The sequence below is a fragment of the Protopterus annectens genome, chromosome 3.part0 (genome assembly GCF_019279795.1).
Source record: "Protopterus annectens isolate FY-2018-M chromosome 3.part0, PAN1.0, whole genome shotgun sequence".
Taxonomy (NCBI): Eukaryota; Metazoa; Chordata; order Ceratodontiformes; family Protopteridae; genus Protopterus; species Protopterus annectens.
Window position 1 is genome coordinate 1850098255 of NC_056731.1, and position 12129 is coordinate 1850110383.

The following is a 12129-nucleotide window of genomic DNA, read 5'->3' on the forward strand; positions in this document are numbered from 1 at the left end:
AGTTGGCAGATGAATGATCTGATTAAGAGCCACACTGGATACCACCTTAGGCATAAAGGATGGATTGGTCCTGAGAGCCACCCTGTCCGGAAAAAAAAATAATGAAAGGCTCCACTGCCTTAAGAGCCTGTAATCCTGAAATCTTTCTAGCTGAAGTGACTGCTAAAAGGAATGCTGTTTTCCCAGAGAGAAATTTTAGGTCCGCAGTAGCAGCTGGCTCAAAAGAAGGTAGAGTGAGTTTTTCCCAAACAAAATTGAGATTCCATGCAGGAGTTGGTGCGCTCCTGGGAGGTCTTAAGTTTTTGGCTCCTCTGACATACTGCTTTAGCAGAGGATGAGAGAAGAGGGGAGGTTCTGTGTTGTAATGAGCTGAAATGGCAGAGGCATGGATTTTTATGGAAGAAAAAGATAGGCCCTTGTGAAGCATCTCAGTTAAGTATTGCAAAATCTGAGGAATATTGGGCATCGCTGTGCTTATTCCTTGTGATTAGTTCCAGGCATAGAATCTTTTCCATTTGTCAGCATAAGATTTTCTAGTACTAGGCCTTCTAGCCTCCAAAATGACACCCATCACAGGTTTTCTGAGAGATGCCAAGGGTGAAATTAGTTGATTTGCCATGCTGCAAGATTCAAAGTTTGGAGTTGAGTGTGCAGAATTTGGTAGTTCTGCTGAGACAGCAGGTAAGGTGTCTGAGGCAGGTGCCACGGAGGAAGGTGTGACACACTGCGCAGGAGTGGCTACCAGTGTTGGCGAGGCCAGTCTGGAGCAATTAGAATCATTTTTGGTTTGTCCTGTCTGACTTTTAGTAGGACTTTGGAGAGCAGAGGCAGAGGGGGAAACGCATAGACTGATAGGTTTTTCCAGCTGAATGATAATCCACTTTCCAAGCTGTTTTGTGATGAATTCTTGTGCAAAATTTGTCCAACTGATAGTTCTGGGGAGATGCAAAAAGATCTATGTCTGGGCTCCCCCATTTGTGTGTCAACATGTTGAAAACTTGTGGTACCAGTTTCCATTCGTGTGTGTCCATACAATTTCTGCTTAGATCGTCTGCCAGAGTATTTAGCTTTCCTGGCAGGAATTGAGCTTGTAGCTGTATTTGATAGGTCAAGGCCGTGTTCCACAATGCCATGGCTAGTTTGCAAAGGGGGTAGGAATGTGTACCCCCCTGCTTGTTTATGTACCACATAACTGTGGTGTTGTCTGTCTTTATCATTAGTTGTCCTGGATGAAGGTAGTCCTTGAAGGCTGTCAGAGCATTCTGTACAGCAAGCATCTCTTTCTGACTGATATGTAGGTGCATTTGATTTGGGTTCCATTTGCCCTGAATGCATTTCCCTGCCAGATGCGCCCCCCAAGCACAGTCTGATGCGTCTGTAGTTATGGTTTGGGCGGCAGGGGGTGGAGTGAATTGGAGTCCCTTGTTTTGGTGGCAGGCCTCTGCCCACCATAGGAACTCTGGTTACAGGCAAGGCACAATAGGAATCATTGTTTCCAGGCTGTGACAATGTTGACTCCATAAACTTTTTAGGTACCACTGAAGTTTTCTCATATGCAGTCTTGCATATGGAATTAGAAGACTGCAGGAGGCCATGAACACCACGGCCTGCAGAATTTGTCTTGCAAATAGCTGGGTTTTTGTGGCCACCTGTTTGAAGTAAGTCATCAATTGAATTTGCTTTTCTGGCGTAAGGTACCAGTGCACCCAGGAATGTAATTTTTTGAGAGGGTGCCAGTTGTGATTTCTTTTCGTTTATGGTGTACCCTAGACAAGTTAGAACCCTTTTTACAAACGCCAGATGCTTTAGAAGAGTGTCCTTGTTTTCAGCCTGAATTAGACAATCGTCCAGGCATGGATAAATTTGAGTATTTCTTTGCCTGCAAAAGGCAATTACTGGTGCCAGACACTTTGTGAAGACCCCGGGCGCAGTAGATAAGCCAAAGGGCAGTGCAGAGAACTGGTAATGCAAGTAGCCTGCTTTGAAGCGTAGGTATCTTCTGCAAGATTCCCTGATTGGGATATGCAGGTAAACCTCTTTTAAGTCTAGAGTTACCAACCAGGCATCTTTGCCTAGCATAGGTAGTAAGTGTTGAAGAGTCAGCATCTTGAATTTTGGAATATCCAGAAATGTATTTAGAATGGATAAGTCCAGAATTGGACGCCATGGTTTGTCTTTTCTGGGTACCAGGAAAAGTCTTGAATAGAAACCTTGTCTCTTTTCCTCTTCTGGTACTGGTTGAATAGCCTCCATATTCATGAGGGACAGAACTTGTTTCTGGGCCTCTGCCCACTGATTTGGAGGCAGATCTGGTCATTCATTTGGGACTGGCAACGTGTGGAAATGAAATCTGTATCCCTGGGATACTATATTTAAAACCCATTTGTCCTGAAAATCAGTTGCCAGTCTTGTGCATGAAGTGCCAGTTTTCCCCCCAAAGGGGCAGCCAAAAGGTAAGTGCTTGGTGATTGTAGAGGAAAGTCATTGAGACTGTTTACCATAGGGAAGTGCCTTGTTGCTTCCAGGTTTGAAGGTGGAGGCACTTTATTGTTTTGTTCTAAAAGTTCCTTGTGACTCAAACCTGGAGCCTTTGGAAAGTCTGGATTTGACTTGAGCGGCTCTTGAGGGAACTGGAAAGGAACAGTTCTTAGTAGGCCAGTGACTACTAAATCTGGGTGGCTGCACTTGTAAGAAATATTTCACAGTTTGCATAGATTTAGCTTTATCTTCCATCTTTTTTAAAACTTCTTCAGTCTTATTACCAAAGAGACTGTCCTGTTGTAAAGGAGCATCCAACAATTTTGCTTTAACATGGTCAAGCAGATTTTGCTCTTTGAGCCAAGCATGCCTTCTTATCACAGATCCAGTTACAGCAGCCCTGCAAGAGGCCTCCAAAGAATCAAAACCACATTGCAAAGTATGTTTTCCAACTTGTTCAGCTGAATGTAATAAATCCTGCAACTCTTTATTTTCCACACAGTCAGAGATCAACATCATTTTCTGTTTAAGTAGACCCATGACATGCTGTTGATATTTAAGCATATGAAATTGACAGTTTAAAGCCCCGATTGCCAAAGTTGCAGACGTGTAAACCTTCTTACCCCATCTATCCAGCGCCCTGGAATCTCTGTCAGAAGGGGTAGGATTCTTAGCAGTAGAGGCCTTAACGCCCTTGGGACCCTGAAAAATGGTTTCAGGATCAGCAGTATGGTTTTTGAAAAGGAATTTGTGGGAGTCAGGAACCCTGTAGTATCTGTCTAGCTTACTAGGAGCCGGAGGCAGAGAATCAGGAGTCATACTGGATTCTGAAAAAACATCATCAACAATGTCTAGAACAGGAGGTACAGCCAAAGGCCTATGCTGAGGAAGAAGAAGAAAATCCCTAAGTCTCTTTTTAGATTCAGAGAAATCCTGACTTTCCCAGTGGAAGTGTTCCCTTAAGGTATGCAAAGTTTCTCCAAAAGAGAAATCTTCAGGAGGAGAAGCAGAAGGGATGGAATCTTTTGCATCAGAGTCCTCATAAGTGGGTATAGATAAATCCTGTTCAGAAGAAGAAGCAGAAGAAATAGAAACCTGATCTGAAGATTCATATTCAGTGCATTGCCTAGGCCTCTTAGCAGGAGAGGAATGACTACCCCAGATCAAGGTAATTAAATCTTCAGCAATTTTGATCATTTGTTTTTTAGGCATTGGGGCCTGTACACGTGGCCCAAGTGTTGGTTTTTTAGACATAGAAGTAGATTTTGGCCTTAGTTTTGAAGATTGGTCGGTTTAATGTACAAATATTTAGGCCTGAAAACACCCTCAGAAGCTGGTGCCTGCAGAGCGGCTCCGGAACCATCTAAGGTAGAGACATCTGCGGGTTCAATACTTAAAGCATCTCGCGGCATACCGGATTCCGAATGGGTCTCAGTAGAGGCTTGCGAATTAAAAGTAGCAGGTATCAAGGGCTGCGAAAGCGCCTCACTTAGTATCGGCGAACCGGCGACTGGCTTAGGAGAAGCGACATCGTCGGTTTTGGACCTCGATGGTCTGTCTGTCTTTTTCTTTACGTTTTTAGGTATTTCGGTAGTTGGATTGCTAACCGACGACATTTCTGGATAGTTAAATCTTGAACCAAAATATTTAGAAGCAAGAATATACTGACGTTTAATCGTGTGTTGATTAAATTTAGCAGAAAACCGACAGCAAGACACATTGTGGTCAGGGCCTAGGCAAGGAATACAGTACAAATGAAAATCCTTATGAGGTATTTGCTTCCCACAAGTAATACAATTATTAACTTTTACTGACATCGGTAAGGAGCATGAAAAAGTTTCCCCAATAAGATACTTAGCTTTTAGTTGAAGACTTTGGTTCTGAAACTCGAAAACGAAAATTTCAGGAGTCGGCCGACCGGCACTTGCGAACTGCTTCTGCTTCGGACACCACCCGGCAAGAAAGACTGATGTAATGGCGTCGGCTGCATGTTTTATACCCCTGACGACCTGACGTCATGGAAGAAAGGACAGCAGCCGACGCAGGACCCAAGACTTTGTTAATCAGGCCGACTGAGGGCAACCTGCCAGCAGATTACCCAAATGTAATGTGACTGCAACAGTGAAACACGAAGAACATCTACAGCAACACCACCAGCAGACAGAACTGGGGACAGTCTGCTGGTGGTGTACATTCTTCTGCATTCACTTTAGCAGTCTGACCAGGCATTACATTTTATTATAAAGCTGACAAGAAGTAATAAGTTTCTGCAGTATGAGTAAAATATGAGTCACTGCTCACATCAGCCATACAGATGTAAAATTATTAGAAATACAGCACTGTGTAGAATTTAAGATATGTATTAATGATCACATACACTGTACCTAATAAACCATGATGGCAAGTAGCAGCTAGATCAATGTTTTGGTAGTTAAAGACTGAAGCCAGAAAGTATAATAAAAGTTAGACTGCTGCTGGAATAAGTACTTTAATGTCACTGAATGTGGAAACAAAGTACATTTCCTTCAGTATGCAAATGTAATAAACACTATGCTAATATTGCACTAAGAATGCAGAGCCTTAATTTATCATCCCTAGTATTCTTAGTATCAATTGAAAATTTAAATAAAAAAGATAAAAGCAATTAAAGAAACAGAACTAGAAGTCCAACCATGAACTGACCTATATTACAACACTTACCAATTACTTCAAGGTGGAAGGATAGTTTCTCTCCATCTGCCTCACAAATATACTCCCCAGAATCTTTCTTCTCCACATTCTGAACCACAAGCCGTCGAGTTTTCCCATCTGACTCCATTCTGTATTTCTTGCTGGCACTGAGCTGCTTGCTATCCTTATACCACTTCACCTTAGTTGTGGGCTGGGATACTTCACAGCTGAACACTGCACTCTCTGATGAGTAGGCCTTCTGGTCCTTTTGAACAGCTTCTCTGTTGGCAAACACCACTTTAGCTTCTAGAAAATAAAAAATAACGATGACGAGTATTAAACACCATCTCAATGTTCCTTAAAAAATTCAAGAAGGATTTACTTTTAATAACACCTATAGTAATCATTCTTCTTACTTCTTATGTTCAGTTCTGTGTATGTAACAAACTAGTTTAGGGTACCCTTGTTAGGAAAGGTCTATGCATGATGTCGAACATCCCTTTCAACACTTATGTTCTGTTTAGTTCAAGACTCCGTTCTGCTGACTTAAGTTTCAGTAATCCAGTTTTTCTGACTAACTGGTCAGTAACAAAAACTGAAATATAACTAGGAATAAATACAAAAGCAATGCTTCTGAAACAAGAGGAAATATACCTTTTTTACCACTGCCAAAACACATGGACAATCTGGTGTTAAACTATTTGGTGGTAGGTACACTCAGTTTCTACTTGTAAGCAAGCCTTCTTAGTTCAAGTATTAGTTCCAATTGCTTGTATCTACATAGTACCTGACTTTTGCTTACATTGTGTGACAGGTTTGACCTAATACTGATTTTCTACAGTACTGTTGTATTAACTTGTTTTCATACATAATTAGTATAAACCGGTAACTCCTGTTTCCGTAACAATGAGCCAAGGTCTTGGCTGCAAAGAGTCCCAGGGCCAGTTGACATACGTAGTGAACACACAAAAAAAAAAAAAAAAAAAAAAAACAAGCTTAGAGTCTTTCTCCTCACCCCTTTTACATGTTTGCAAGCTATGGCTATCATGTGATATCTACACAAACCAAGGTTCCATATTGCCCCATTAACTACTCCAACAAATTAAAAACAGCAACCTTCTAAAAATTGCCTACATCAATCCTTGCAGCATAAACAGCAAAGACATCATACTGGAAGCTTGTCTTAACTTAAAACAATCACACATTGTCACTACTTCAGAAATATGGGCCAAAGCTGACTTTTGCCCATCCACTTAAACTGCCAATAAGTACACCTTACTGTAAGACAACAAATGTCAAGTCAAGTCAAGAGGAGAAGAGACACACTAGCATCACACCACCAGTCACACATGGATCTACAAAACAAGCACTAGCAAAACATACACATAAATACACAAAAACATATTCGGAGGCACTAGGTACCAATCTGAAAAAGAAACAGGGCCCTCCAAAGCAGACAAGCAAGCAACCTGCACCTCCAAACACAAGCCAGAAAACACATAATTCACCTCAGCAGTGTGCCTCACAACAGCCCCTAAGGCAAAACACCATACCCAACATGCTAGTAATAGGAGACTCTATAGTAAGGCACACAGATGTTCCACTCACCAGGATGAACAAGGAGAAGGTTACTGTCAGCTGCCTGTCGGGTGCTAGGATAACACAGGCACTTAGGTCACTCCAGAACAAGTACAAGTATGACGCTGTCATTGTACATGTTTGTGTGAATGATCTCCCTGGACTACATGAAAAGAGACATCGAGCTCTCTGATCATGCAGCCCAAGCTGGTATGACCCTTACCTTGAGTAACATACTACCTTCAGCTAGAATGATACCACAATATAAAGACAAAATGATCAATTTCAACAATTGGCTAAGCTTCTGGTGTCATTCTAAGGGGATCCAGTGTCTGTCTGCCTGGGATGACATGATAGACAAGCCTCGCTGTTTCGCCAGAGATGGTTTGCACCTGTCACCCCTAGGCTTTCAAATACTGGCTAAGGCTCTTGCCGTCCCCATAGTGCCTTTTTTAGGCAAGGCTCAAAGGACAAACCAACCTCCGTAACCAGCACAGGTAACCAAAAACTAAGGGTAATGCTACTCAATGCTAGAAGTCTCAACCTCAAAATGCACTCACTCGAGGCACTCCTCAGTATGGAGAAAATCGATGTTTGTGCAGTGACGAAAACCTGGTTCAAGGCTCAAGAGGGCACCCCAGCACTACCAGGTTACAATTCACATCATACCTTCTGGCCTCAGTTACCAGATCGCAGTATAAAGGGCGGAGGTGTATCCATATTCATCAAGGATACCTACATCTCCAGGTTAGTGGCGCAGCATGATGCCCCAGAGATCATCCATGCGCAACTATCAGCAGGCAAAACCACATTTCAAGTTGTAGCCTGTTATAGATCGCCCACCATGTCCCAAGATGCTCACTCAGCATTCCTTGAGGCATTGGAAAATATAAAGGTCCTACCCAACACCATAATTTTGGGTGATTTCAACTACCCTGGTATAGACTGGGCGAACTACCAAAGTTCCAACTCCTATGCCCAGCGGTTCATAGAATTTATAAATTCAAATGCCCTTGAACAACTGGTATGTTCTCCCACTAGAGGGGACAACATATTGGATTTAGTCATCACAAATATGGGCACCCATTGTACCACACCCGTTATCACTCCCTCTCTGGTCAGATCAGACCACAAACTGATAACCCTGGACATCCTCACCCCTCTACCTCCCCCAGTCAAAGAAACCATCGTAAAAAACCTTTCCAAAGCAAACTTCAAGCTACTTGCGTCAGAAGTGGAAAGCTTCACTATTCCCTTGCAGAAGGATAATGATATCCAGGATGCAGAATCCTACACCAAGGCACTTTATATACATCTTCAGGATTGCATGGACTGTGCTATCCCAAATAAAACCAAGACTCCTTCCTCAAGCAAGAAGAAACCAGTCTGGTGGACACCGGCCATAAGCAAACTATACAATAAAAGGTGGAGACTTATACAAAAAAAGGCCAAATCTCAAGTAGAAAAATCATCCCTGATCAGCATTAGTAAGAAATTGAGGGCCCTCATCAAGTCAACTAAAGCCAATTTCAAAAAGAAAGTTGCCAAGGATGCCAAGGATAACCAGAAGGCCTTCTATGGTTACATCAAAAACCTAAATTTCAACGCTCAGGTCTGTTCTGAGCTAGTACAAAATGGAACAAAATACACTGACCCCACTGACATTGCCAACATCTTGGCTGACAGGTTCAGTGCAAATCCCCCCACCATCACCACCTGCAGGACCTATTACTATTCCAGGGGATAGTGTAACTCCAATTATTACTGATACGTTGGTTAATAAGGCTCTATCTAAAGCTAAAAACGCTGCCTCCATGGGATCAGATGGTGTCCCGGGCTGTGTCATACGCAAGCTCCAAAATGAATTAACCCCGCATCTGAATACCCTGTTCAGTCTCAGCCTCTCGACAGGATATGTGCCCATAGAATGGTGCACATCAATGGTGGTTCCGCTGCACAAGGGTGAGCCCACAACTGACCCTGGGAACTACCGACCAATAAGCCTGACCAGTCTGATCTGTAAGGCAATGGAGCGAATCATTATGGAACTCATAAATGGAGAGATTGGAAACCTCCAAACACTTGACCCCACACAGTTTGGCTTCGTCAAGGGCAGATCATACCTCCTGAACCTGGTGGACTTCTTTGAGACAGTTACTCAGGCTACAGATAAGGGAAAGGAGGTACACATGGCTTAACTTGACCTTGCTAAAGCATTTGACACCATTCCCCATTTGGGTATTATTGATAAACTCACCAACCTGGGCATAAACTCTTATGTCACAAGATGGATCGCAAACTGGCTCTTAGACAGATCCCACAAAGTAAGAGTAGCGGGATCTATGTCCGAATCCAGACCAGTAACGAGCGGTGTGCCTCAGGACTCTGTCCTGGGGCCCCTCCTGTTTGGCATATACTTCTCAGAAGTAAAGGCAAGCACTGAAGGGCTGTGGCTGACCAAGTTTGTGGACGACTGCAAACTGGGTGCTATAATAGAGTCTCTGGCCGACACGGATATCCTCCAGAAAGGCCTTAATGAGACTGATGCATGGTGTCAAAGCCATGGTGTCAAGCTAAATGCTAAAAAATGCGTAGTAATCCCCTTTGGAAAAAACAGAGTACCCGCGAACTACCACACAGGAGGTAACCCCCTGAAATCTGAAGTAGTAATAAGGGATCTAGGGACCCAAGTAGATAGTCAGCTTTCCTTTGATAACCATGTTGCCAAGGTGGTTAGAAATTCCTTCTATGTGACCCATCTGATCACGAAAGGGTTCGCATCAAGATCTAAGGATGTAGTGGTGCCCCTCTACTCTTCCCTCATCAGACCTATTATTGAGTACAATGCACCAATTGGAATGTACCTGGCCAGGCATCTCCAGCAGCTGGAGAGACCACAGAGGTACCTCATTAAGAGGATGACTGGCCTCAAACAGTTGCCCTATGCAGCACGATTGAAAAAACTAAGGCTTTTCTCTGTTGCATACCGCCTTCTCAGAGGCGATCTCTGTCTATCATACAGAGCCATGTCCAACCCAGAACTGTTGAACATGCTCCATCTTAGCAAAACCAAATCTACTCGAGCCACATGCTCTAGGGATATAAACCTCAGCACAACAATGAATAGAACATGCTGGAGGGATAGATTCCCTTCGCAAAGACTTCCCTTGCTATGGAACAAGGCCCCGATCTACATAACACAGAACCCCTCACTATCACTCTTCAAGAGGAACCTTGACGAGTGGATGGTAACAGAAAGTTCACACCAGGGATCATACCAACAGCTCTACTAGATAGGGGCCAAGGGTACTAGCTGCTAGATCAAGGACCTAGGGAACTAACCAAAGGGGCAGTGAATACCGCACAACGTGGCTGGGCTAATATATGCCTTCAGGCAGATAGCCCAGTACCTACCTACCTATGTAATAAGTTTCAGTATATCCAGTTGAAGAAACAGAGGAAATGCTATGCTCTTAATCAAATTCACCTCTCCATAATGATCATTAACTTTAATAAATCCAGCTCAGATGATGGCAAATCCCTTAACTGGATTCTTAGTCATCTAAGTTTGGTTGATCATCTACTACTATCTGTTCCAGGGTATGGATAACTCTGCATTCCTCAATAGCAGCAAACTCAGCTGAAAAATTTCCCCAAAGGCTTTAGTAAGAACTACATTATTTTAGGGGAATTTAATATCAGTGCTATAACACCTAAAGCAAACAAACTGAAAATGATACTCCATATCCATTTTCTGGAAAAAGAAGTTATGTACTCACCATAACGTTCCATCTGTCTTGTCAGTTTTCATTCTTCTTCAACTAATGGGCTCAGATCCAATACTCGGATCCAACTTGGCCGTTGCTGAAGCTCGTGGCAACCAAGAACCCTCGAGCTTCTCCCTTACCTACAATTCACCAACCTCAGTTACCCTCAGATCTTGTTTGCTGACTTATAGCAGAAAGAAAAATTAGAATATAGACTTGGAGAAGGCTATATCTGGTGTTCAGTAAAAAGGACGTAAGTGTCCTATAACCACTCATTCTTCTAGGAGTTTCATGGTCGGGGTTTGTGGGAGGGGAGTTGAGGAAGAATGAAAATGGACAATAGAGATGGAATGTTATGGTGAGTACATAACTTCTTTATCTGGTGTTGTCAATTTTCATTCTATCCTCAACTAATGGGACAGAATCCCCAGCTACCTGCAATCCCAGGTGGACTCAAGAAAGGATATTCCTAAGCACCACTGAGCCAAATCATGCTCTATCTCTGGGGACCAGATCCAGTTTGTAATGAGTAACAAAGGTATGGGGAGAAGCACAAGTTGGTGCTGCACATATATCATCCATGGACATTCTGGACTGGAATGCTGTGGAAGTAGTCATGGATCTAGTAGAATGATATTTTAACAGTTTTGGTAGAGAAATGCCCAATTTGTTATACAAAAATGAAATGCAATCGGACACCCATCCAGACAATGTAACTTTAGCAACTGGTTTTCACAATTTTAATTCTGCAAGTGAATCAAATAATTGGTCATTTTTTCTGAATTCTTTTGTTCTATGTAAATAAAAACATAACTGTCTGTGGACATCCAATACATGCAACATGTATTCACCTTTGTGAGCAAATTTAGGAAAGAATACTGGTAAAGTGATGGACTGATTAATATTAGATTCTGACACTACTTTAGGCAGAAAGGAAAGGTTAGTTCGCAATGTGACTATCTTTGTGGAAAATCAAGTATGGTGGTTCAGAGGACAAGGCTTGAATTTCAGAAATTCTTCTGGCAGAAGTTATAGCAACCAGAAAAATTGTTTTCCAAGAAAGGTATTTCAGGTTACACATAGCTGCTGGTTCAAACGGGGCCTGAGTAAGAGACTGCAGTACCAAATTTAAGTCCATGGAGGAGAAGGAACTTTAAAAGGGAGTCTTAAAAGAAAAAAAACTTTTAAGAAGGTTTTGATCAGTTTATGAGAGGTTACAGAAAATCCATCAAAACCAATATGAAAGTATGATATTGCTACTAATTGAACTTTAACAGTAGACACACTAGCTACTTCTTGAAAAAGATGTGTAAGAAATTCCAGGACGCTACGTATTATAGCTGAAAATGGTTTAATATGATTATTTTGGGCCCAATGAATAAACGTCTTCCATTCTCTGCAGTAGAGTTTCCTTGTAGATGGTTTATGGGAAGATACAATATCTGACGTACAGGTGAAGGTGAAGATAGCATGGGTTGTCCAGCTATTAATGGAACTAAAGAAGCCAGGCAGTCAACCTGAGTTTTTTTTATGTCTGGATGAATCATACCTGTCGGATGAGACAGAAGGTCTGGAGTTGGATCCAGAATCCAAGGTTTGTGTACCAAGTGACGATAAATGAAGGGAAACTAAATCT

The 12129-nt window shown here is 42.4% G+C and overlaps 1 protein-coding gene across 1 annotated transcript in view; it reads right to left on the reverse strand.

The window, feature by feature from the left end:
• OBSCN (obscurin, cytoskeletal calmodulin and titin-interacting RhoGEF) overlaps positions 1-12129 on the reverse strand; it is a 4979884-nt gene that overhangs the window by 3597253 nt on the left and 1370502 nt on the right. The window contains exon 23 of the mRNA XM_044066040.1: positions 5179-5454. Coding sequence (XP_043921975.1) covers positions 5179-5454 — 276 coding nt within the window. The remainder of the gene's footprint in view (positions 1-5178; positions 5455-12129) is intronic.